Source organism: Ochotona princeps, chromosome 15, assembly GCF_030435755.1.
Source record: "Ochotona princeps isolate mOchPri1 chromosome 15, mOchPri1.hap1, whole genome shotgun sequence".
Classification (NCBI taxonomy): Eukaryota; Metazoa; Chordata; class Mammalia; order Lagomorpha; family Ochotonidae; genus Ochotona; species Ochotona princeps.
Genome location: NC_080846.1, coordinates 15,017,626 through 15,045,317, shown reverse-complemented (window position 1 = coordinate 15,045,317; position 27,692 = coordinate 15,017,626). Strand labels below are relative to the sequence as shown.

The window sequence follows — 27,692 nt, the reverse complement described above, 5'->3', positions numbered from 1 at the left end:
TTCCACATACATGCAAATATAACTTTCACAACCAAGGCTTCTTGGAATAATTGAGAGACAAACCAAGCCATGTTGATGCTGAAACTCTTACCTACAGGATAGTATCAGTTAGTAAGAAAGGACTTCACTCTAGCAAAAATGTGTCCCTTAAAACAGTCATGATAGACTTTTAAAAAAAAAATCTAAACCTGATCCCATTATCTTAGAAAAAAATATACAAAATTGAGACATGAATTAAGATCATCTAGTTTCAGAGCAGCTTTACAAACGAGTCCCATTGATCTTGCCACTTTGATCTGTGACGTTCAATTCGATGTGGCTGAAAGTAGGATTATCAATTCCACCATCTTCCACTGGATGAGATTTGTAGCTTGAAACATGCCTCTTCTAAAAGAAAATGTTAACATGATTAGAAGAAAGAAGCTGTTCTTTCAAATCACTGTACTGCTTTCTCTCTCTGAAATTTGTAATCTACTGAAGGGAGAGATATAAAGTACCAAGACAAACAAGAAAGATAATATGCCATCCTTGTCCACAACTGTTTAATGGAGAGGTGAGTGGCTAACTGGTGTTCCAGCCACATAATAAAGCCCAGCTTCCTGAAGTTTAAAAAAAAAAAAAATGAAAGCCAACTTACTTTCTTAAAAATATCAAAATTAGATAAGAAGTCTTCTTTGGTCAGTAAGAATTTTGTATCTAGATTCTGCTTTCTTCCTCCTGAAAAGAAAAATACATTATTTCCCTTGCTAAAAAGACACTTGGAACTACACTGTGACATTCTACACAAAGGGACAGAGAACGCTTCTCTGTTGTTCACTGCCCCAAATGCCTGCAACAGCCAGGAGGCAAAAACTCAGTCGAGGTCTCTCATAGACGCAGAAAGACCTCAGTTATTTGGACCGTAAGCACCACTGCTCCCTGGGTCTGCAAAAATCAGATGGGAGAAGCCGGCACCTTAACCACGAGGCTAAATACCCACTCTAAGAGAAACTTCTAAATGTGCTGGAAGACTTCATCCTACTCTTCCCACTCCCTCTTCCCTCAGTCACGCTCAGTTCTTGCAGTCCAAGAGTAATATTATTCTGTAATTGTCATACATTCTGTACGGTGTATTGTACTTTATATACTTATAAGGGTATGTGTGTATATATGTGTATGTATGTATATGTATGTATGAATAATATGGCTTTTAAATGCAACCAACTGCTTTGTCTGGTACTGAAGTAGAGAAAAAGTCACCTGTTCCAGTGCTGTTATGAAAATGGATTTAGAAGCACCCTCCATGATCCACTGATAGAACCTCAAGCCATCTACTTCCACTTCAGATAGTACAGTTGCCTTTCCCCAGTTTGGTGGTTACAAATATATACTCTTATGTATGTGAAGAATACACAAGATTATCAAATGCTGAATAAATTGTTTAAATGAAAATTAATATGCTGATAATGTTTGAACCAGTCTTCTTCCCTAAGATTTTGCTTTATAAAATCCCATCCTTTGGCTGTTTTATTTGTGGATCAAAGAGTATGCATTTTAAAGTCACGTTTCTCAAAGAGTGATGTTTAAGCCACCTTTATCTAAATCATCCTGGAAATATACTTACAATTCGGATTCCTTGAAGCCCTCCTGGACTGACCAAATTGGAATGCTTACAGGAAGGGCCATTAAACTGAACTGTCATCAAAGTTTTAAAGTAACTATTATCCACACTTAAGTTTGAGAACCACAACTCTCATGCAAGTACTAGACTTTTAACTATAGGAATTTCTTCTGTTCTGGTAATAGGATCAACTTCAACTCACCTGACACCATCGAGGGTTTACTGTGTGCTAGAGGCTCTGCTGGGTGCTGGGGTATAATTACTGTGCTCACAGCTCATGGTCTGCTTCTGAGCTATATACCCATCTAATGATGAATAAACACTGCTATACATGCTAAGGAATCAAGTAGAGCTGAACTTCCAACCAAGGCTGTATGGCCTAAACGCCTACAAATTTCCAGTGCCCTTCAGTAGGTTCTAAAACATGTTTTCCCAAGAAACATCAGATGTGTATGTCCTTTAATTTGTTTAAGGTACTCATACTGCTGTGATATAGGAATAAGTCATTCTTAAAACTCATAAAGTTGAAGTGTTTTTCATCACTGCAAAATGCCTGTTCACTTGTCTAATGTATTTGTTTTTAAAACTAAAGACAGAGATGTATGTGATCATCAGAATCACAGCATGTTATAGTGTCGGTGTTTGGCACAGCATGTAAAATTCTGCCCAGGACATCCACATCTCATGTTGGCGTGTCTGAGTTTAATCCTGGTTCCACTTCTAATTCAATCTTCTAGCCAATGAGTTTCCAGAGAAGTAACAAGTGATAGTTCTGATAGTTGAGTTCAAAGCAGTCAGAGTGGTGGAAGACCTGGACTGAGTTCTTGGCACCTGTCATTGACCTCGAATAGTCCTAGCTGTTGGCAAGCATTTGGGAGTGAACCAGCAACTAGGAAATTCTCTCTCTCTCTCTCCCTCTTTTCTCCCTGACTTTCAAATAAATAAGACTTGTTTTTTTTTTTTTAAGCAGCCCCTAAGGAGAAAACAAGGACTATTTAAAAAGAATACACTGATACTCCACTTGTTTTAAGCAAATAAAATAGGTTGATTAAGAACAAAAAATCAGGCCCAGCAGCGTGGCCTAGTGGCTGAAGTCCTCTCCTTGAACGTCCCGGGATCCCATATGGACGCCGGTTCTAATCCCGGAAGCTCCACTTCCCATCCAGCTCCTTGCTTGTGGCCTGGGAAAGCAGTCGAGGACGGCTCACTGCATTGGGACCCTGCACCTGCGTGGGAGACCCGGAAGAGGTTCCTGGCTCCTGGCTTCGGATCGGCGCAGCACCGGCCGTTGCACTCACTTGTGGAGTGAATCATCGGATGGAAGATCTTGCTCTCTATCTGTACTCCTCTCTGTAGATCCGACTTTGTAATAAAAATAACTAAATCTTTTATTGGAAATCCAGATCTACAGAGAGGAGAGACAGAGAGGAAGATCTTCCATCCGATGATTCACTCCACAAGTGAGTGCAACGGCCGGTGCTGCGCCGATCCGAAGCCAGGAGCCAGGAACCTCCTCCAGGTCTCCCACATGGGTGCAGGGTCCCAATGCAGTGAGCCGTCCTCGACTGCTTTCCCAGGCCACAAGCAGGGAGCTGGATGGGAAGTGGAGCTTCCGGGATTAGAACCGGCGCCGATATGGGATCCCGGGGCATTCAAGGCGAGGACTTCAGCCACTAGGCCACACCGCCGGGCCCAAAAATAAATAAATCCTTTAAAAAATCAAAATAATAAAAGATGGCAGGTTAGGTACATTCCTGATTTGATATAATTGGATAAGTTGTAAAAAAACGTTTTACATTTGCCTCAAAATATATCAAAAAAGAATAATAATCCTGTGCCAATAATTTTACTTATGAGACAAAGTATAGTCTTTTAGCAAAAGAAATAATAATTAGAATGATTGAGTTAAGAACTTGTTGCAAACATTGAATTTAAATACAAGCATAACAGAAGTTTTAAATACAGACTTATCTAGATGCCAGAAAGCGGCTGCTAAGAGGACTCCATAAAGCTGCACAGTGCTGTTTGCTCTGAGCACGTTGCAAGCAAAGACATCGGCCTGACTTGGGCAAAATGAAGGTAGACTTTCAGACTACTTATGACATATTTGAAGGAGAACAGCTTGCCCTTGTTGGCTGTGATAGATGCAAGTATAGGGGAATGCAGGTGGTTAGGGAGCCCAGTAGGTGTCCCAGCTACCTGGGTCCCAGCCACTTGGAACCTCACCTGGATTCCTGCAATCGCCTCCTCCCCGCCCTTGTCCCCCTACAGACTATTTTCAAAAGTGGATCACAGTGCTCCTTTGAGAATTATTGGCATAGCAATTGAAAAAAAATATCCACATAGTAGACCTAAAAGACAGAGGTGAAAAATAGAAAATTAGAGCAACAGTCCAAGCCTCAAACATTTGACGAACAAAAATTTCCAAAAAAAAACCAGGAAAATACCAGGAAATTGCCAAACAAGAGTTTGCCCAGAAATGAAATACAGGAACCATCCAATTGAAAGGATCCTACTGAAGGCTTCAAGCAAGGCTGGCATTGCAGAAATGGTCACATGCCAAGTGTCAGCAGGTAGCACGGTATAAGTAGGTGTTCAGCAGGGATAAGATATAAACTAAAAGGAAACTGAAACATGCCAGAAATAAAGTGATTTTTAACCTAAGATTCTCTCTCAACAACTCATCAGTGTAGCGTAAGATGAAAGAGAAACTTTCTCCAGCCCCTTCCCTTATCCGCTCTTTCTCAAGAAGGGGCCAGAGGATGTGCTCCATTCGATTAAGGGAATAAACATGAACGAAGAGAGTGTTAGGCAGTAAGAAGCAGAACCCAGGATGGAGGCCTAGGGAAGTCACAGGATGAGGACCAAAAGAAACCCGAGGAGAACATTCTGCAGCGATCCCAGCTAACAATGTGTAGTAGCTGTATTATCAATCTGATAATTAAAATGCATTTTGAATGTTTATGAACATCTACAAAAACTTTCACATGATGTTTAGACATAATTCTCATTTTCCTTGCTTGTGTATATTTCATCACATTATGTAAAAAGAATGGAAAACTCACAGCCTAGGCTTATTGTAAACACACAAGGGCATTTGAAAAAGTTCGTTAAGAAAATAGAGCTTAAAGGTAAGCTTACTTCATTTCTAAATTTTTGAAATCCACACATATTTTTTTCATAGTACGTATTGTCCAGGAACTTCTTGAAGTTCTCTTACATGTGGGAAACCCCAGCACTGCTAGAGCTAGCCAACATACAGTTGTGTCAAGCATCTTACTTCAGTCCCACAGCAGTTTGCAGGGGAGGCAAGTCAGTTAGCTGCTATCCTCATTTCACACATAAGCAACTCAGGTTCAGAGCAGCTATATGACTTGACAAAGTCCAAGCTGCTAGCTACTGAATGTCAGAACCAAGATTCAAGTAGACATGTATCTTCCATCTTCACGTCTAAGCCTTTAAATCCCCCATAAGAAAAATGGGAAAAAAGAATGATGCCAGTTGTTAGCAGGATCAAAATAAAACTGTGTGAAAACCGACACAGATAGAGATACAATAATAATATTTACTTACCTGTTAATAAACTGATAAGTATTCCCACAAATAATGCTACTAAAGTTCCCACAGTGCTGAAATACAGGTAGGATATGGAATACCAGTTATCCATCAGTGGAGTCCTAGCAGACAAAAATACCACTGTGAGATTTCATGTAGTGATGCTTAGCAAGTACAAGTTATGTGTCATTGTTCCTCAGAGCAAAGCCAAAACAGAATGTTGAGTAATATTTTAATGTTGTTATCTGCTGTCTTGGTTTTGTCTTATTAGATCAAGAATTTTAAATATACTCAGATACTTAAATTCCATGTTTATTTATATGCTGTAAGAGCTGTTCTTGTCACTGGAATCAACTTTAAGTAAGATAAATGGGCTCCTATCCACATAAATTTTATATTCTAATGTGGAGAGAAGCACAGCTAAGGAAACAAATTAATAAACATAATTTCCACTGGTGGGAAGTGCTTTAAGGATAATAAAGCAATGCGATATGACATTGACCCTAACGGAGTGGAGAGCAAGTGGCTAGGCCACAAAGAAGGGACAGAAAAAGCCCTTGAAAACAAATGTTATTTGACCTGACATCTGATTAACAAAGAATTTTTGAAAAAAGTCTTCCAGTGTTTATTGAGTTTGTTGTTCAATATTTATTAGCAAATTCTCTCAAAATTATAATTTCTTGGAAAGGAGGATCACATGGATAGTAATAAATGCTTTCTCTGATGGATATTAAATAATGGCCATAACAATACTAGGTACAAAATTAATGTCCCCAAATTCTTGTTTATTTCTTGAATTATTTTGTGGACCAACCTAACATGAACATGTGATTATTATACTATTAGCCACATCGCAAATCTCAACAAATGTATTTGTTTTGGAATCCAAACAAGCATTTCATCTTAGGCTCTTAGTTTAAGATGGTTACCTAGGACATTCTGAGTGTCCCCTTAACCCTTATTGATCTGTGGTCCCTTTCTGACTTACTCTGATGACTGTTCCCAACACCCTCACAGTAGTGCCTTCGTACTTGTCTACAACACTGCCTGAATTCCTTGTCCTCTCCCTTCGGAACTTCATCTGGTCACATCTTCACCAATGACTTCTCTTCACTCTACCCATAGAGATGACCTGCCTTGTCTCCCTTCTCCTGCACCCTCTCCCCAGGAAGAAGTTCCCTCAAGACATGAACTGCAATATTGGCTGTGTGACAATAATACTCCTTCCAGGAGCGTGTCCGTTTTAACAAAGACATAATGGGTTGAACTAAAAGGAATTTATTCCCTAAGGATGTCGTTCTTTGTAAGCTGGTGTCAGGGCAAGCTTTTGATAGGAATGGCTTGACACTGATATTCCTTGAACAAATCTATGGGATTTATGCTTTAAGACTTCTGCGTGTCCACTAAGGAAAGCCTTGCTCCTGTATCTACTACACATGGAAACATTCATCTACCTCTAGGTCTGTGTAATTTTGTTAAATCATACAAGTTGGGGCTCAAAAGTGTGCCACATAAGTGAAAACTCCAACAGGAAAATGATAGCGGCAACTCCTTCCTAGTGCTAGGAAGATCTGGAATCTAAAATAAAATGTACAGCAGTTACTGAATGCACTTAGTTAACTGTAGCTTTTAGTCAGTAAAGGCTCTCTTTTAAAGACAGAATCAGCAGTATTTCTTTTCTAGTTGTGTTTTCATTTTGAATATTTTTAAAGATAATTTTCATTCAGTTAGGATTGGTCTTAGGCAGGGTTCACTCATAGGATTTGTTTCATTAATAAGTCATCACCAGATCTGTAGGTAGGAGAAACTTCTACAGAGATGAAGAAAACATGGTGCTTTTGCTTTTTTTGGATTCCTCTAAGCTCTATGGGCTCTTTGCATTTCAGACTTAGGTAAAACTATAATGTTAGAAGAAAAAGGCCGATTTGGTTTGTTTTACTTGTCCTATAAGTTTTTTTAGAATGCAGTATTATGACACAATTTAATACCTTTCAACATTGTGCACTTGAAAAGCACTAGTCGAAAATGGCATTTCTGTGGCTGCCATTAAATCTGTGCCATTGTACGTGCTGTTACAGCCGTGGGTCTCAAGGTGTAATGGCATAGTTCTCTCAGGAAGTGGAGGATAAAGTTGAGATCCAATCCCAACCCATAAAGAAAGGCTAAATCCACACATCAGACCAACAAGTGCTCCCTGAAAAACAAAGGAACTTTTTAAAAGATAAAGAATAGTTTTCTTTGAGATGGAAATTAACATTAAAAAGTTAAGTTCAACATAGTTCAAGCCAGATTTACCAATTTCCCTCCTAAAACTATCTTCCTTCACAAAATTTCTGCCTCTTCTTCAAAGTACCATTGCCTCCTGATCCCTCAACCCTGGAACCCTGGAGATTCTGTCCACGTCTTTTTTCATATTCCTAATTAGGTGGTCATCAGTCTCTGCTTATTTTTCTTTTCCAAAGCCTCATAAGCCCCTTCTTGCCACTGAATTTCCTTAACCAGCACCCTGCTCTGACCTCCCACCCAACAACCAAAGCAGTCATGTAGCTGACCCCAGGCCGTTTGTCCCTCTGTGTTACCAAATCTGTAAACAAATGGCATGCCCTATGAGCTGCAGATCAAGAAGAAGAAAGCTTAGTCAGAGTTTACTTTAACACTCAACAATAAGCATGGGTGTAATTGTGCTGTGGGGTATGTAGGAGGAAACTAGCAAATGGCTACAAATGGCTACGGCAGTGCACACAACCAAACCTGTCTAGAAACAGAGGTCAGGCAGAGGGGAGAACCTGGCTCACCTCTAACCTCTGAAATCATCTGAATCCCGCATCTTTGAAAGATGTGTGTGCTCTATGGCTTGTGTGTGTGTGTAGCAATAACCCAGGTATTCTGCCAGCCTTTACATGTTTTATGTTCTCACTCCAAGGATGGGCTCCAGAGCTCACCTCCTTCTGGGACGGCTTATTCCCCTCCTTTAGGAGTAAGAATCTGGTAGCAGGGACATGCGCATGACATAGCAGGGCAGGAAGAAAGATGGAAAAAGGAAAGGCCACTGGTCAGATCAGAAACGAATATTAAAGGTGAGAACTGTGAGCATTTTCACAAGTTGCAAGCTCCTTGGGCTCTGCATTGTGTGTCTTTAATGTTGGTGCCTGCAGCTCACCACCATGCACACCCAGTAGGAGCACAGTCATTTTGTTTCACTAATAGGTTGGCACAGTAGGACGGCCAGTTATTTACAGGTCATACTGAGCTTACTTTCAGCATTGTGCGGGGTTTCTCAAATCACAAATGCAAAAAAAAAATTCTTGAGGGCAAACATTTAGTTTTCTTCCACACAATGTCCATTCCACAAATATTCACTGAAGCAGTGAGTGAATGAATGAGGAGGGAAAAACCCAAGGAAAAAGGCCACCCCAGAGGAAGGCAGACAGTAACAACAATGCCAGCCCCGACTGTTATCTGACTGGACAATTACTAACACTGTTTACAGAATTTTGCATGTAAAGTCATCATTGATGAGTTACCCCACGGATATCTGAACCAAGTGTGTACGGTCAACTTTTCCTGAACTTCATCTTGCAGCAAGACTGAGCTGGTAGATTTTGTCCTTGATTTCAGAGAAATAATTTCTATTTCATTTTTTCCAAACAAAATTTAGCACTTCTAGGTATAGCTATGTCTATGTAGAATAGCTATCATCTTTCTTAATAATATTTCCAGATATGACCACCCTTTTTAGGCTAAGACAGAGATAGGGCAGGGGAGGAGGGCAAGAGAGAGAGAGAAAGAAAGCTATTTGCTAGTCCACTCCCCAAATGGCCACAATAGCCAGGGATGAACTAAGCAGAAGCCAGCAGCCAAGAACCCAAGTACTTACGCCACCTTCCCAAGCCATGAGCAGGGAGCCAAACATCAAATGAGTCATTTCAGTCATCAGGAAAAGTCAATATTGAGAGATCCCAAAGAAACTGTATCTTTACAACTGAGAAAAAAACATACAGCTTCTATTGTAGTTAGCATAGTAACCTTGACACATATTCTTTATACTCACGATTGGATTGGCAAAAGGAACCAGGATGCCCAGTGAAAACAAGCCCAGAAGTGGTCCACCAACCATTCCAAATATGCTGAGTGCTGCCTACAAAAATAATAAAAAGTCAACAACGGCAACCCCAACTCCAAGCCAAAATGTTTTGAAATAAATTCATCAGGATGATGATTTGAAGTACTCAGGCTTCTTCTGGGAAAAAAAAAAATCAGTTTATCCATGGCAGTTTTGTCACTGCAAAAGAGGTAACTAGAACTTGCAACCTTCTGTTTCTCAAGCTCAAGTCTCCATCTGTACGTCCTGGTAACAAATGCAAAGATGATCATCCTGTGAGAGCGCCCGAAGGAAGGCAGAAATCAAGGCCACTCTGTTAATGGGTCACATCACTGCTTTGCTCCTTAGTGGTCTCAAAGTAGCTAGTAGTCTAATGGCTATGTATGGCAACGAAACCCAGTTGCCATTTCTGATTTGGCTCCCTAATGATGGCACTAAAATAAAAATATGCTTTAAAAGACAAAGGCTGGGGACCCGGCACGGTAGCCTAGCAGCTGAAGTCCTCACCTTGAACATGCCCGGGATCCCATATGGGCACCGGTTCTAATCCCGGCAGCCCTGCTTCCCATCCAGCTCTCTGTTTGTGGCCTGGGAAAGCATTAAAGGATGGCCCAAAGCCTTAGGACCCTACACCCATGTGGAAGACCCGGAAATGCCTCCTGGCTTCGAATTGGCTCAGCTCCCGCTGCTGCGGCCGCTTGGGGAGTAAATCATCAGATGGGAGATCATTCTCTCTGTCTCTCCTCTTTGTAGATTTGACTTTCCAATAAAAATAAATAAATCTTTTTTAAAAAAAAAAGACAAAGGCTAATCAAATCATGTAGAAACAAATACAAAACTGAATTGGGTAATTATAACATTAATTTTGAGATAGAAATGCCAACCCAAGAGATGGAAGAAGATCCCAATGTGAAGAATGAGGAAACATAAATAACTCCAGCTTCCAAGATAGGTATTTCCAAATAATCATTGGATGCCCAGTGTTTAGGATTGGACAAAGCCATGAAATATAGGGCACTTTGCTTTGTCAAAGGGAAGAGACCTAATAGAGTAGGGCAAATATATTCCAAGAGAAAACATTTAATCAAGAAACCATTAGAAGGAATATACTGCAGTCTGTGTTTTATATAAGCATCTTTGTCAACATCATTCTCCTCATGAAAAGCCTGCCTTGTGGAATAAGGATAGGAGTTTGAGTGCTGGTGAGATAAAACCTGTGTGTGAGTGAGGAGTGTGTGGAATCAAAGATGCGTGAATTCACAGCAGAGTTCAGTAGAAAGGGAGAAGGACTCCAGTGCAAGCTGTGAGAGATGCCAGACCCCTGGGGGAGTTGTGACAGTGTGATCTGTGAACCAATTTTGGAAATACAAGGAAGATATCTAAGACAGGATCAGCCAGGAGAAATAAGACTTTGACCAGAGATGAAGCAAAAACTGGCTTTGAATTGTGGCAACTCTAATAGAAGATGTCACCTTACAGTCAGGTCAGAGCTGACACATGAAAGAATGGGGAACTGATCACAGTAAGAGCTACCAGCTTTGAAGCAGACAACGGGAAAAGTACACTCAGAAGAAGTCTTATGACTAAGTTGTGTTGGATAGGCTTGGCGCCTCTGAACTTCACTGATTTATTCAGAAAGTCAGAGGTGATATCAGACCGGTTTAAAAACGGGTGCCTTAAACAACAATCAACCCAAACAGACCCAAGCCTTTGGACTGGGATAGCATCTTAGAGGATCCTTTCTTTACTCAATCTTAACTTTGAACTTTCTGGATGATGAGGGGATTTGGGACTCCCAAAGGAGGAGCTCAAGCAGCCAGAGAATTTTTAGGAAGGTAGCACTTGAAATTACAAAGTCAGCATTCATAAACCAATACTAAAGCAGGTACCTTATGCTTAATTTGTTAAATGCCATCTTTGTTTTGAGCATTGCAGTTGCTATACTTCATGTAGTGCTGAATAACAACATCATCCTCATCTTCATGAACTGACAGACTATTTGGTAAAAATAGACTTTAAATGAATAAATTCAATTAAGTATTACAGTGAATATGATGCGAGAAGAGGAGGTACTCTAGGAACATTTAGCAGAGAATTCAAATTTATCCAGGTAATGTATCTGTCTGATTGCATAATGTTTAAGCCGAAAGTTGAAGAATAAATGAGACGTAAGCCATTTAAGAGGTGAGTATGTTACGCTGCACCAATGACAAGGTAGAGCAGGTGGTAACCAGGGATGACTATAAAGAACAGACAAATGTAGAAGACTGGTGAAGGTGTGCCAAACAAGTTGAATACACTAGCTTCTTCGATGGCTTAAATAACCTTCGGGTGGAAATTGGCAGTGACCTCAATGCCAAAGAACTGGCCAATAGATGGGGAGAAGTCTCAACCGGACATGGAGTTCAGACCACTTGGAGAAATGGAAGGCAGTGAGCACACGGGGGCATTGCCAACAACCATATTGCAATGTAAAGGGAGTTGAGTGGACTTAGGCAGGCTCTGAGTTTCAGAGTAACAGCACAGTGCAGACTGGAATGGGTCAAGAGGCCTGGGAGGGCTCAGGACCAAACCCAAGTTCTGGAGACGCCTTATATGCTTGAGGTCATGTCAGCAATGCAAAAGCCTCACCTTGAAGATGCTCCAGTCAAGCCAGCCTTTTGGATCTTTTCCATCCCAAATGGCTTCCAGGGATAGAAGGCACAGGCTATAGAAAGTGTGATGGAAATGTCGCCAGACTACTGGGCGAACAGACCAGTCAGATATTATCAGACAGGTAATACCTGCCACAGTTGGATCAGGCTGTGTAACCACAGCATGGCTCCAGAGTGTTAACAATGGAGACGTCTTTATAACAGGTGGAAAAGTGTGTGTGTTGAGCTTCCCAGATGGGCAAGGGGATGGGACATGCTAGTTGGAAGAATGATCTGAAGGGTTTCTTGAGGATTGAGAACCAGTGTAAGGGTGTGCTTCAAGACACCAGCCAGTAGAGGCTGCTCTGCCCTTTTGTGCAGCTGGAGGGGTCAAATTGTTCATGGGGATCAATTCATACTGGAGGATTTGTACCTATCTGTTTCTCAGGGTCATAAAAGCCTGCACAGTTTGGTTGACTGTGCAGGTTGTAATCCTCAGGGAAGTTGATTTGGCCCATGGTGAGGCATCCCTAAAAGCCAGCTGTGAGTTATCTGAGCCCAAGGTAGTCTGTTCTGAGCTATCTGTCCCAGGCATCTCTGTCCTATGGGAGTGGTGGCTGTATGGTCCCCTCTGAGCGTGTCTAAGTACCTCAGCAGCTGTGTTTCTCCTTCCACTGTGTGTGGGTCACTTTGAGCTCTGGATGTCAGGAGGCTCATGCTGCTGTGTGCTGCGCACCAGGCCCTGAGCAATCACTACAACAGAGAACAAAAAGAGCTTGTCTCCACACGCTCTTCCCCTCTGGCTCCTGAACAAGCTTGACATGATCTTTAAGTAATGAACCAATCCTGTTGTCTTTGGAGGTGGATGCCAGATGATTATCTCTCGACCCGTGGGCTGCAGTCAGGTACATATGATAAAAACAGTAGGTACTTTTCTCATTAGCTCCCTGCGTCAGGTTTTTGAGCAGGCTTTGAATTTCTATGCATGTCATGAATGGGACCTCTCTGAGGACCTCCATGGGACCTAGGATGTATTCTTGATCATTGTAACTCATTGTGGGGGTGGCAGCCACTTCACAATTGTGAGTCAGGTGGGGACCTGTAATGCTGACAGTGCAACCACACATCAGGTGATTGATGGGGCTGGGGAGGGTCTCTACACGAAAGCCATTCTAAAGGGTCTAAATGAGCCTATGCCTTTATTTAAACCGATATTTAGTAGAGGTCAGGCACCAACTATTTCTTTCACACAGAAGGTTTAAACTATTATTGTAAAGGTAAACTTGCCAGAGGTTTAAGAGAGCTACATCTATCATGAGGCGACCTCACCTTCTGGAAATCTTTGGGCCAGGATGCATCGCAGGCTGACACCAGGCTTCAGTGTTATAAGACACGTGCATGGGCCTCAATGTTACCATGGATCTTACAGACAGACTGCATCTCCTAACGCATATGCTGCAAGCCCACCAGGCATAACAAGGAGCTCTTTCCTCCGGGGTCATTAAAGGTCAAGTGGGGAACCTGAAGTTCTTCCCCACATGTGAGTCATGAAGCAGCACCCTCCCTCACCCTACTGAAGTTGTATCCCTGCAATCTACCTACATCAGAAGGTATGAGTGAGATCCAAAGTCTCATCACATAATGCAAAAATGTCTAAACGTCAGTCAAAAATCACTTTTCATGGCAAGAAACAGGAAGATCTCAGACTGAATTTTAGAAGACAATCCATAGATGCCCATGTAGACCGACACATTGGAATTTTTTTGACCAACATCAACTAGGACACACTGAAAAAAAAAAAAGAGGAAGATTTCAGAAAAGATGCAAAGAAAAAAGCCTCATGGAAAGGAAAAAAGATATAAAATTTGAAGAGACAAATGGAAATTTTAGAATTTAAAAATACCATAACTGAAACATCTCAATGACTAAACTCAACTAAAGAGCTCATGTATGCAAAGACAAATAAATAAAAACAACCCAGTTGGACAACAGAGTAATGTGGAACTCTAAAACAAGAAATCTAGTATTCAAGTCATCAGAGTCACAGGTGATGAGACATGGAAAGAGCTGAGGAGTGCTCAAAGAAACATTGTCTAAACAATATATAAACACAAGGAATCACTATATATGCATATATATATACACACACAAAGGAAGCACTAAAATGCTGTATAAAAAGATGAAGATGAAACAATATAGATAAAATTAAGTTCTAAGTGATGTTTAAGCACCCCATAGGGTGCTTAAAACAAAAACAGTTACACTTATGCCCTAATACATACTAATATTTATTTAAATTTAATCTAAATTTATCAATAATATAACATCTCAAATAATACAGAAAAATCCAAAGTAATGTATGACAAAAGACATATCATGCAACCATTAAAAGGGAACTTGGGGAGCCTATGGAACTGCATCATAAAATAATAATTAAAAAATAGTTTAAAAGGAAAAAAGGAAGGCGTGAGTAACTACATTAATAGCAGACCAATTAGAGAATTATCCGAGACATTTTACAATGTCAGAAATTAATCCCCTAAGAAGTCTTAACAATTCTAACTGTAGAAAGCACCAAACAACAGAATCACAAATACATAGAAGAAAAACTGATAGACAATGCATAAATACATAATTATACTCAGAGAATTCATCAACCATTCTCAACAATTGATTAGAAAAACAAAAGCAGTAAGGATATATAAGAATACCATAACAACAAACCTAATATAGTTGATATTCATAACACCCTCCACGTAACAACAGAATACATAATCTCTTCAAATGCCCATAGAACAAAAATGAAGATATATCCTAGACCGTAAAACAGAAATAATACATGGTATGTTCTCTGGCCAGACGAGACTGAAACAAGAAATCAGTGACAAAGAGCAAGAAAATATCCAAATATTTATAAGTCAAGTGACACATTTCTAAATAATTGTAAAGGAAAAGAGTATGTCAAAGAAAATTCAAAAACATATTCACTGAATCAAAACAAAAACACACAATATCAAAAGTTGGTTAAAAATGCTAGATCAATGCTGGAAGGGAAATATTTAAGCACAAAAGAGCTCATTTCATTATTGCACTCATATTTTAGAAAATTCATCATAGTAAAGATGACAGTTTTTCTCAAATGCTGATATAATTTAAAGTGACAAAAATATAAGCAATGCTTCTAACAGACAAGATTATTCTAAAATGTATCTGAGAAGGCAAAAGAACTGGAATAGCTAAAGCAATTTTGAACAAAATCAAAAATAAAGATTTTAAGATTAATTATAAAGTTACAGTAATTAAGACTGTATGGTATGGCAGAGGGATGGACAAATAAATCAATGGAATTGAATACAGCTTTCAAGAAAATATGCCAAATACATTTTTAGCCAAGATGTAAAGACAACTGAATAGAAATAAGACAAGCATTTCAACAAACAGTACTGGTTGAAAAATCCGTTGGGAGAAAAAGAATGTCAACCTAAGTTTCATCTTTCATACTTCACAAAAAAACTCCAAAGTAGATTGAAATATGAAGTGTAAAACTTTACACTTTGAAAGAGATAGATCGGGGATGAGTTCTTAAGTTCCACACCAAAAGTACACTTCATTAAAACACAATATGACAAACTGAATTTCAACAAACTAAAAGCTTGCTCTGTGAAAGACTTTACTAATTTTCTTTTTTTTTAATTTATTTTTAATTAATATTTAGCATTATGTGACAGTTTCATAGGCTTTGGGAATCCCCCTCCCCCTCCCCAACTTTACTAATTTTCAATGGCAAAGAATTCAACATTGAGGTGGATGAATAAAAAAAGACACATTGTGGAAGAAGATACAGAGATGGCAAGTAAACAACATTCAACATCATAGCCACTAGGAAAATGCAAATTAAAGTCACAGTGGTATATCAATACACACCTATAGAATGGCTAACATAGAATACAGTGAAACCACAAAGTTTGGAAAATATAAGGAAATTGAATCCTTCATACATGCCAGTGGTATAAAAATGGCAAGAACACTACAGAAAACAAACCAGTAGTGTCTTAAAAAAATTCAAATTATCTGGTAACTGTACCAACCTCTCTTGCAATGACCATCAGGGTCGCTCCAGAGCCTCCCCACTCCAAAAAAAGAATTAGATTAGACAGACAGAAAACGATAAGGAAAGCTTAGAACCAGACAGGAAACGGTCAGTGTGGACTCATAGTTTTGTGTATAAACTAATATTGAAATGTCAATGAAGTTGTCGCAGGATGTGGTTAAGAACTTGCATTTTCTAACATATTGGTCACTCAATACCATGTCAATTAACTCCACAGTGTTGTAAATTATTGTTGAGGTTATGTTGTGGCTTTTCATTGGAGGGGATGATATTCTGCCAGCTCTACTTTCAGACCAGAGATGGTCTCCCCAAGAAACTGTTGAATTGATCTGGACCATAAGATGCTGGACTCTACGCATGATACATGTTTGCAATGAAGGAATCATGACTGGATTTGAACTATAATACTGCAACAAGGTGGAGGAATCCACCATGGAGGGAGGGCATGGGGAGGGGTTGGGGGAACCCTAGAGCCTATGAAACTGTGTCATAAAATGAAATGAAATTAAAACAATAAATAAATACATAATTTCAACTATCTGGTAACTGCACTACTTAGTATTTACTTCAGAGAAATGAAGACTCTCTCTCTCTCTCTCTCTCTCTCTCTCTCTCTCTCTCTCACCTACACACACGTACATGAATTTCTACAATAGATGTATTTGTGATATCCTGAAACTGGAAACAGTTCAGATATCTTTAACAGCAAAGTGCCATGATACACTCAAACCATAGAATATTGTCCAAAAATAAAAAGGCATCAACTAATTATATATACAATCTCAATTTTGTTTGATTCCATTAGATAACATTTTTGACATGACAAAATTACAGGAGTGGAGAATATATTAGTGATTGCCAGAGGTTAAGGAGGGAGCTGGGAGCAGGCTGGAACTGAATGTGTTTATAAAATGGAAATGCTTTTTATCATGACTATATCAATGCCAGTATTCAGATTTTAATATTATACTGTCAGTTATTAAAATGAATAGATGTTAACAGTGAGGGAAACTGCAGAAAAGGTATATGATCTCTCTGTATTATTTCTTGCAACCGTATGTGAATCTACAATTATCTCAAAGTAGAATATTTATATAGAGAGTCATTTCTGTCCCTGTGTATATATGTGTGTAGATGCAACACACGTCAAGAGAAGTCTGGAAGGATGGTCACATAGACATTTCAGAAAAAGATTTTCTGATATGACTCGAATTTCGGGGGTTACTCTTACCTGTAACAGAGCTCCCATCAGTGATGCCAGGGCAGCCATCGCAATACAGCACAGGCCAAACAGCACACCTGAATGGACAGTGGAGAAGCCAGTAGGAAATTGGAATTCCCCATGGGGCAAACCACCTCAGCTTTAATTCACCATGAATAATATGACTGTGATGAAGAGTGACCACATACACCAGAGCCAGCCACAGAAAGGGAGGGTTGTTTTCCTACGAGGATCAGTGGTGTGCAAAGAGGACAAAGCCCTTCTATTGTGAATCAAGATTAATTCCAACAGTGGCTTACATAAGAAAAGAATCCCAGGAATTAACTACAGGGATCTTAAAACTAAGGACTATTGTGCTATAAATCCAATCCTCCACAAACATTTGTCTATAAAAGGTGGCTCAGGTATCGTTTTCAACCTGCCAAACATAACCCAGAGTTGAGCTAAGCTCTGTAGGACAAGAAGGAAGGATAGCAAGGAACATCAGAAATGAGTCTGCTGATTTTCAGCATCCTTTTTCCTGAGATGCAAATATCCCAAACAAGTGGTCTTTGGAAATTGTGATCTGCACCCTTCAGCTTCATCTCTGTTGACATTCCCAGACTTTTCAGTTAAATTAGCAAAAAGAACTTCAAGAGAATGACTTTATTCCCTCTTCTAATCAGCTGTTTCCCCCTAAACTTCATAGGAATCCCCAAGCCACCATTGATGTTCACCCTACTGGAATCTGTTCTTTGACTTTTTAGCACCTTCTGAATTTTCTTCAGATGCATCTGCAACTTTCTAAATTATATTACCCAGAAAACTTCATTGTTAGAATTTCTTTTAGCAGAAATGACCTGAAATCAGTTGATGTTATTTTCCATACTCAAAGTTTTAAAGGAAAAATGAGAAACTTGATCATTTACAGTTAGTATATTCCTTATATTACTCCTCTCTTATGTATATGAACAGTCACACCTCTGTGAAGTGTGTGAGCAAATAATTGCAGCTGAGTGAAAAGTATCAGATTGTTTGAGAAAGGGTGCTTTTTGCAATGATATTTTTATGCCTCTCATTCCTAATATATATAATATTTCCTAGTATATTTAGCTTGATTCCTTTCCACCCAATAATAGTTCATGAGTGGTCACCACAATATTGGAAGAAAAATTAAACACCCACTGTGTTTTTCTCTGTGCACACCTTGGGATGGTGATTCTATACAATACTTCAAAATGAATAAAAATGTCATCTGTTCTAGTTGAGATCATTTGTCATGAGTCATCCACATCACCTCGTGGGGACTAGTTAGTGCCTCTTGTTTCATAAGCATTATCTCAGAACCTCCTAGTAAATCCTGCTAGGAGTCCTATTTTCCAAATGAAGAAATTAAAGACAGCTACAAGTTATTAGATTCACTCAAGGCTAAACACTAGTGAACTGAAGTAAGACTGGGTCTGACGGGCCTAAATACACACCTCTTCATTTCAACTAAGCCACATACTTGCAATAATCCCATCATTAACCAATTTAAGTACTCTTTAAGAAGCACTGTTTTATTTCCAAAATATTATGAACAAATGCTAACCTGTTTCCATAACTGCAGTGTCTCTATAGCAGGCTTTATGCTTGTAGAGGAAGCATTTTATCGCTCTGAAATTCTGCTCCAGGATTAAAATTGAGTGCATAATAAAATGAAATTGCTATTTAAATTTATTCACATTTAAAGAACGGTGAAAATATTCATTAGATATTTATTTCAGGCTACAGTCATGATGTTTGTACCTAGAGTGGTGACTCAAAATAGTCTTATTTGATGTGTCTGTCACAGTACACTAGTGTTACTGTGTTGAGGTAAAGTTTGCTTTGAAGAAGAAAAGCCAATTTATTGATGACTCATACCAAAACACATGTACTAGAGATGCTTAAATGAATGATGAATACTAGGCAGATTTCTCTGAGTCAAGTATGAATGACATTTGAGATGTCTGGGTACTGGGAACTCTGACACTTTCTGTTCAAGCTGGTGTTTAACTCCTAATGCAGTTCTACAATCTCAGAATAGAAACGAATCCTTTCCACAGTGTGATGGACCATCTCTGGGACAGTGTGTGTGAGCAGACAGAACCAGACCAAGATGGGTTAAAAATCATAACATTCTATGTCTTCATCACCAGTTCACACAGAGACCTAAAACTGACTGTGCCTACTACTAATATAGGGGAAATATGGCTATTGGCCTCAAACTGAAGCATTTCCTAGAATTATGAAGTAAGGTTAAAAAGGAAATGGCTGAATTTTTTTTCTTATGGCTAAGTGTCTGAGCATAGACTTGGGATAAAATGAGATTAAGGAAAAGGACACTCTTTATATCAATACAAATTTACAAAAAGAAAGAAAGAAACTCAAGCAGGATGCCCGTGAACTGTCCTTTATAGTCCACTGACAATTACATGTTTTCAGTGTCTCCCAAATCTTGATTACAAATATTGTCATATCTACATTCATAGATGTACAGTCAAGAGTTATCAAAAGGTATCTTCAAAGGACAAGAATTTCTAATACCTCCAAAAAAATCATCTAACTGTCTGAGCATAGACTTGGGATAAGTCTGTGCTCTATGCTAAGATGCCTCATGGAAATGGAAACTTACTCATTCCTTGTGAAATCCAAGACAGAGACCTTTCCGACAGTGACCTGAAATGAGGTTTGATAAGATCTTCCACAGTCACTGCTGCTAAGGCGTTAATACTGGAGGACACCGTACTGTGAGGGAAAAGCAAATGTTGGCAACATTATACATTAACAACACTGCTCCTGCTCAAAAGAAACAGGGAGCAAATTGGTACCTCTAAAACAGCACCAAATGTCTTCATTACTCTTAATGATAAACGCATCCTCTTTCTGGAAGCTTTCATCAAACAAGAATAATTCAGCAACACCCACAGGCTCAATAGTAAATAAGGGAGGGCATGTCTATGTTTCTTCCATCGTTTTTGATGAAAAGAAATCTACAAAGCTTACCGACTATTGTTACATAACAACCTCAAGACATATTTCTCTTTGGGTACAGGAAGAGTTCTAAGTCCTCCCTAACATAGTGTACTATCAATAACATTACTTTCCTGATTCACTGGTAAGATATTCTGAATGTGTTGATAATAATTCCCTGGAGCAAATACACGAAGAATCTGCAAGGAATATTTTGAATCACAAATATAAGTTTCTTTAGATAATACATGATATTGAACATGTATATAAGAGATGTAATTTTCCAGTTGATCCTGCTTTAACCACACCTCTACTTTAAACCAAAAGAGTAGACACCCATTTTTCAGAGCCAATGAGAGCTGGTCATCATTTATGGCCATCTTGTAGGATATGTAATATTGTATTCAAGAACGGAGACCTGGCTAAAAGCAGAGACTGATGACAACAGTAAGAGTCAGATCATCAGAATAACATGCCTACTTGGGACCATTTGTGACCATGTCCATAACTCAGCTCATCCCCCAAAGCAACCAATAATAAAAGAAAGATCTCCATAAAGGGCACATGAGTCATACCTCAACGTTCCACTGTAAACACAGGCCACAAAAAGTCCAGGAACTCCTGGATAATCTTGCAGAATGTCCAGTACCAAATAAGGCAAGAGCTGAAAAATTCCAAAATTTATTTCTAAATAAATTGTTATTGAATAAAATACTTAATACATCTAGTGTTGTCCCAGAGCTAGAGACATCCCACATATCTGAAATTTCTAAATTTCTGAAAGTGAACTCTTTCACTGTTAGCATTTAGAAAAACAAACCAGCATTCTATTTAGCATCAACAGGCTAAGGATTTAGGAAAAGTTGGCTTGAATTGTACAATTTTTCTAAAACTCAGTTCCTGCATTTGTAAAACTGAGATAATAACACCAACTTCATAGAGTTGCTGTAAAAGTTCATAATCTATGTCAAAACTTCTGACATGGAATATGGCCTAACAAGTACCCAATAATAGTAGCTTTTATTCTGTAGAATTATAAGTCCTGGACCTCACGTGGTAGCCTAGTGGCTAAAGTCCTCGCTTTGCATGCACCAGGATCCCATATGGGGGCCAATTCATGTCCCAGCTGCTCCACTTCCCATCCAGTTCCCTGTTTGTAGCCTGGGAAAGCAGTAAAGGATGGCTCAAAACCTTGGGACTCTGTACCCGCATGGGAGACCCAGAGGAAGCTCCTGGCTCCTGGCTTCAGATTGGCTCAGCTCGCACTGTTGCAGCCACTTGGGGAGTGAACCAGTGGATGGAAGATCTTTTTCACTGTCTCTCCTCTCTGTAAATCTGACTTTCCAATAAAAATAAATAAATCTTCTAAAAAATTATTAATCTTTTTAAATGAACTATTTTACACACTGTTGTAACTAAGAAACATCCTCTTAACTTTACTTGATGACTCAAGACAGTTTTGTGAACTTCTCTAAAACTTAAAATGTAATTTTAAGGCACATACAATGTGATACAGTCTGCTTGGAGGGTGACCACAGGAGATCCCTGGAACATGCTTCTAAGAAAATCTCTGACATCAAACTGCTCTGCAATGACTTACATTTCTTAAAATAGATACTGAATCCAAATGGGCAGGTACATGATTTTAGTACTGTATGACGTGACACTATTTCTGCAAAATTATTTGTTAATGGAAAGTGTCCTCGGATAGGCTTTCGATGCAATACTTTAAAACAACATTTAGGATGCCTCCTTTCCATATCCAAGTGCTGGTCAACCCCCAGATGCCCCCCTGAATCCAGTTTCCTACTAACATGCACCCTCAGAGGTAGCAGCTGCTGGCTCAAGTAACCAATTCCATGTGAAAGACTCAGATTGGACACATTTTAAAAGTTTAACTGAAAAAAAAAAAAAAGTTTAACTGGACACAGTAGTCCACAGATAAGCAAAAGAAAAGGTTCCCTCACTAGGGCTATAACCTGGTCCAAAATTTTCCACATTATTTCCAACATTCCCCCCAAAATGTCATTATAGTTACTTCATACTTTGGATGACTCCCTCAGATATCAGGAGGGTCATCAGATTTATACTGATGGGCAGTAAAGTAGCTACGCTCTACCCAAGCACCTGGTGTGTCAGGAGAGAGTAACCCTCTTTGCCCTTCTGAGGATAATGCTTTGACGTGATCTCCCATGGATTCCTGTTATTCACATTGAGTCTCCAGGGAAATGCTAATTGAATCAGCCCATTACCTAGCAACCAGCAGATAGAGCAGCATCTCAGGACATGTTAGTGCATGCAAGTAATACCCCCCTGGATGCCTTCTATGCTAGTCTCAACCAAAGGAAGTTGTAGAGCTTTTTGGCTTTTGCTTTGTGTTCACCCCGGATGCAGGGAAGGTACATTAGAAACTATTGTGAAATCTCTATTAGCTCCATGCTACAAACTATAGACAAGAGAGACTAAAATGCATCACACTATTTTCAAGTCCTCCATTGTAGAGAATTGCACTGCTTCTCCTACCACAACAACCTTGTACCTTCACTCTGTTTGGAGTGTTGAATGCCTAGCACATGTGGGCAGAGCCAGCCTTGTTCATCAGCATAGGGAGTGCTGTTCACCAAGCTGGCCTGCAATTCCAGAGGAAGAGCTAGCCATCATCTCATAATCGATACTCAAGCTTGGCTTCAGAGTCCTTGGCCATGCCCTTCTTCCTTCATCTTCACTTCAGGTATTTTTGTCCTTTTTTGATACACTTTTTATGATATAGTTCCATAGGCTCTGAGACTTTCCTTGCCCTCTCCAAAACATTCATCTTTACTTCTGTCCAAATCACTCTGCTCACCTGGAACACCCTCACACTCTCCACGTGCTGCAATTCTGCTCACTCTGCTGAATCAACACAGATCTCTCACCCATCCTCTGCCTTCAGACTTCAACAGTTGAAGTGGAAAAATGAATTCACATTTACTGAACCATGTGTGTGCCAAATCTGGCATTTGACAGTATCTCCCATGAGATGTGCATTGCTTCTCATTCTGAGTTTATAAAACTTAGAAATTGGTCCTGAGAAACATTAAATTGTTTTCCTGGAGTCATCTAAATGGCCAATACTTAGCAGGAAAAAAAAACAATTTTATATGCCTTAAATTACGTATTTGAAACATTTTTAATTAAAACAGTCTTATTTAAAATAATTTTAAATAACATTCAAAAACTGGACATATTTAGGGAGTACTGTGTGATGTTTTGACACCATAGGCACACTGTGTAGCATCCAGAGTAAATGAATCTCTTAACACATAGTGTTTCACTTTCAGATGCAGCCAACACCCATTTAAAGATTTATTTGAGAGAGTTACAGAGAAAGAGAACTTCCATCTGTTTGAATTCTTGAATGACCATAACAGCCAGGATTGGCCCAGGCTAAAGCCAGGAACCAGACCCTTCTTCCAGATCTTTGTCATGGGTGACAGGGTCCCCATTTGGGCCATCTTCTGCTGATTTCCTAGATGCATTAGCAGGAAGCAGGATTGGAAATAGAGCAGCCAATACTCCAATTAATGCCCATAAGGGGTGTTGGCATCAGGAATGGTAGCATAACCAACTATACCACAATACCAGCCGTGTGTGTGTGTGTACATGTGCTTAAAACTGTTTGCATTGCTATGCCAGCTTTAAAGTATTTCTACTTAACATTTCATGTGAAATTCTTAGATATGTCAATATTTTCATTTTATATACAATATCCTTTAATCTTGCTATATCTGCTAAAATAATTTTTTATCAAACTTGATTGAAAATAAGAAGATTATATTGTGCCCATTTGCTGTTTCTTAACAAAACATGAATTCTCTTCCTCCCAACATGTCATCCTTTTGGAAGTCATTAATGCACATGTAAGAAAGGCATGGTACTGAACCTGGTCTGGTGCAGACACTTTCTTGGATGTCCAAGGATCACAGTCATGGTACCTGGAATACAGGGCGAGTCCAGACAGCACTGAGCAGGTGAGGATTGCCCAGAGTCCAAGAAGGTTAATGTAGAGAGATCTGAAGATGCAAAAGCAAACAGTGAACTGACTATTATAATTTCTATCCTGAAGACTAAAGATATTGCACAAATGGGAGAGATTTTCATAATTATACTCAAGAAATCCACATTATGTTATGCTTATCAAAAACACTATTTATTATTCTAGTCTAACCTGCTGATAATGTTATCATTAATGCATCAAAAATATTTAGAATATGCAATATATTTTATTATACAATGAGAGTATGTTCTTTGTTGAAATTCTGTAGAAATTGTCAGATTCATAATGGTGTCTAATTATACTGCCTTAGAACTTCTTACCACGAAGTAAAAATTTTAATAGTCAACAGAGCAGTTGACTATTACTCCTTTTCTTTAAAAAAAATGCTCCATCCAACTATAAACTGCTAAATATCGGTACTATCGGCAGACTGACTCACCAAACATGTTTAAATGAAGTTTGTAAGACTATCATTAAGTATGAAGTATAAATCGTCATTTCATGGACAGTTTTATTTTGAGCAATGTGCCCCATTATAATATACTCAGCATATTGAGTTCTGACATATGACATCACAGTATTTTCAAGTCCTCCATTGTAGAGAATTGCACTGCTTCTCCTACCACAACAACCTTGTACCTTCACTCTGGAGTGTTGAATGCCTGGCACATGTGGGCTGTTCACCAAGCTGACCTGCAATTCCAGAGGAAGAGCTAGCCATCATCTCATAATCGATACTCAAGCTTGGCTTCAGAGTCCTTGGCCATGCCCTTCTTCCTTCATCTTCACTTCAGGTATTTTTGTCCTTTTTTGATACACTTTTTATGATACAGTTCCATAGGCTCTGAGACTTTCCTTGCCCTCTCCAAAACATTCATCTTTACTTCTGTCCAAATCACTCTGCTCACCTGGAACACCCTCACACTCTCCACGTGCTGCAATTCTGCTCACTCTGCTGAATCAACACAGATCTCTCACCCACCCTCTGCCTTCAAACTTCAACAGTTGAAGTGGAAAAATGAATTCACATTTACTGAACCATGTGTGTGCCAAATCTGGCATTTGACAGTATCTCCCATGAGATGTGCATTGCTTCTCATTCTGAGTTTATAAAACTTAGAAATTGGTCCTGAGAAACATTAAATTGTTTTCCTGGAGTCATCTAAATGACCAATATTAAATTGTGCTGACTGCATCTGAAAGTAAAATACTAAGTTTTAAGAGACATTTGTTCTGGATACTCTACAGAACCTATGTCCAACATCACATAGTACTCTCTAAATATGTCCAGTTTTTGAGTGTTTGTTTAAAATTATTTTAAACAAGACTGCTTTAAGTAAAAATATTTTCAAATATATGATTTAAGGCATGTAGAACTATTTTGCTCCCAAGTCCTTTTGTAACCAAGTTTATCACTCATCTCTTAGAATTTCATGATACAAAATATATCCAAGCTAAATGGAACTTAGGGAAGCATCTTCGTAAAGAGAACTCATGGTTATTAATGATTCATCTACCATGATTTGACTTACAGTTTGGCATGAAATCTGCTTTTACAGGAAATATATCTCTGCACTTGGGCTTGGTTGATTCCATAGATGCTGGTCCATGTGAAGGTCCCTCCTATAATGATTGTCCAGAATGTGTGTCTTTGCAATGGGTTTGGATCAAAACTATTGGAGAAAGAGCAGAAAACAAATTTAAATTATTTACAAAACACTACTGAAAACTCCCCTAGGATATTTCTGCATGTAAGCAACACGTACCTCTATACCCACATAAGTAGGTACAAACTTACTAAATAACATGAGTTATACAAGTACTTGTAACTAAAGTTCAATGACATAGGCATTGTTATTTTCAGAGAGAGGGGAACTCTAGACAGGACTGGAGGGAAATGAATGTTGTAATTATTCTGAGCATTTATTGAAGTCATTCTCCCATGGTTTCAGGAAGCTGTTGTTTACACAAAGCTGTCATGCTGTAATCAGAGTACATTCCAAACACACACTCTGAGACAAGAGACACTGACCCCTACGCGCACTCCAGAAGGAGATACGACAATGTAATGAACACATTTTGTATATGTATTTCTCTCCTAGCACATGAATAGTCATAATTCTAACTTCTATTCAAAATCAGGAAGCTAGTGAATCAATGCAGTTCAAAGGCTTTCGTTTTCTAAAACTAACACGTTTCATTATAATTGTGCTGTCTTAACATGGTGTGTGTGCAAACTGAACGCTAATAGTTTAAAACCACTTTATGACATGTAAACAAGTACAAACTTGTTGCAAAGTCCAACTTGCATGCTTGAAGTATCTTGTAACTGTTTTAAAATGGATCACCTTAGAAGGAAGGAATCTGTTCATCTCTAGCAGATGACATAAGCATTAAAATGTCCTGCCAAACCATGCTTCCAGCTTATGGAAATTATAGAATTCTGCAACTCTATGTAAATGCTTAAATTGGAGATCAGTTGGCAAAAATGTTCCAATTTCATGTCTATCCTGGCACCCCTATGGAAATAGAAAAGCCTCTGTTCTGTTGCCTAACGTTTCATAGCAAAGTCTAAATGTTTCAGGAGTGCGCGACTGGAGAACAGTAGCTACCATATTGGCGAATGAAGCGCAAGAGCCAAAAGAAATCAGGAACCTACTGAGTGAGGTAAAAAAAAAACGATATTAAACATTCAATTCAGTCGCTTTAGATCAGAAGCCAACTACAGACCATATAGAAAATAGCAATCCAAAATCCTATTTCTTTGCATTGATCTGAAGTAAAATAGTTATTTGTTTCATCGAACTCTTTCAGAACAAGAGATACTTTTGAAAATACTGAAGCATCAACAGACCTTTTATTTTTACCCTGTGGTAGAAAACCATCAAAACAAAGGCCATAACAATGCCTAATGTTTTATTTGTAGAAGCTTTCACTTCAGTGCTGAAATCTGTGCCTCTTTGGCCTAATCTCTTTCCATGAAGTTAAAGCAATCTTGCATTAAAAAATGATTGATTCCATAATCTCTCCTTTCAGTCAGGCCTACCAAGAAGAGAGCTGGGTGTAGCCATTGGTTGTTCTCAATTCTTGGTATTATCCCCCTCTTCCAGCAACTATTGTTTCTTGTTTAAACAGGCTAAAGGTCATCAGACTAAACATCATGCTCTACCATAGCCAGGGGAGTGAGCCATGAGTCAAGCTACAACAACCTAAGGCTCTCTTTCTCAGAATTGAATCTTAGGGCAAATAGAGAAAGTATGTAGGAAACTGTTCAAGATGGTTCCCTGAAATGCGTTCCTCTATCTAGTGATCCATTGACCCTGTCTAATTTTTGAGAAAGCTCTTCTCAAAATTTTTTGCCTCTTTTCAGAAGACCAGAAAAGAACCACCAAGATAAAAGGGTTTCTCTTTCTTCTTGCCAATGATTTCAGATTGCTTGTATCAAAATAGTGCTTCTTCC

General features: G+C 39.0%; 1 protein-coding gene across 1 annotated transcript in view; it reads right to left on the bottom strand.

Annotated features, from left to right (window-relative positions):
* Nucleotides 1–261: 261 nt before the first annotated feature.
* The window catches only part of SLC5A8 (solute carrier family 5 member 8), a 42,135-nt gene continuing 14,704 nt past the window's right edge, over nucleotides 262–27,692 (bottom strand). The window contains exons 6-15 of the mRNA XM_004589616.4: nucleotides 25,765–25,905; nucleotides 24,119–24,248; nucleotides 20,772–20,860; nucleotides 19,859–19,971; nucleotides 17,233–17,300; nucleotides 9,207–9,293; nucleotides 7,144–7,349; nucleotides 5,174–5,277; nucleotides 638–717; nucleotides 262–387 (exon numbers count right to left, since the gene is read on the bottom strand). Of these exons, the coding sequence (XP_004589673.2) occupies nucleotides 262–387; nucleotides 638–717; nucleotides 5,174–5,277; nucleotides 7,144–7,349; nucleotides 9,207–9,293; nucleotides 17,233–17,300; nucleotides 19,859–19,971; nucleotides 20,772–20,860; nucleotides 24,119–24,248; nucleotides 25,765–25,905 (1,144 nt within the window). The remainder of the gene's footprint in view (nucleotides 388–637; nucleotides 718–5,173; nucleotides 5,278–7,143; nucleotides 7,350–9,206; nucleotides 9,294–17,232; nucleotides 17,301–19,858; nucleotides 19,972–20,771; nucleotides 20,861–24,118; nucleotides 24,249–25,764; nucleotides 25,906–27,692) is intronic.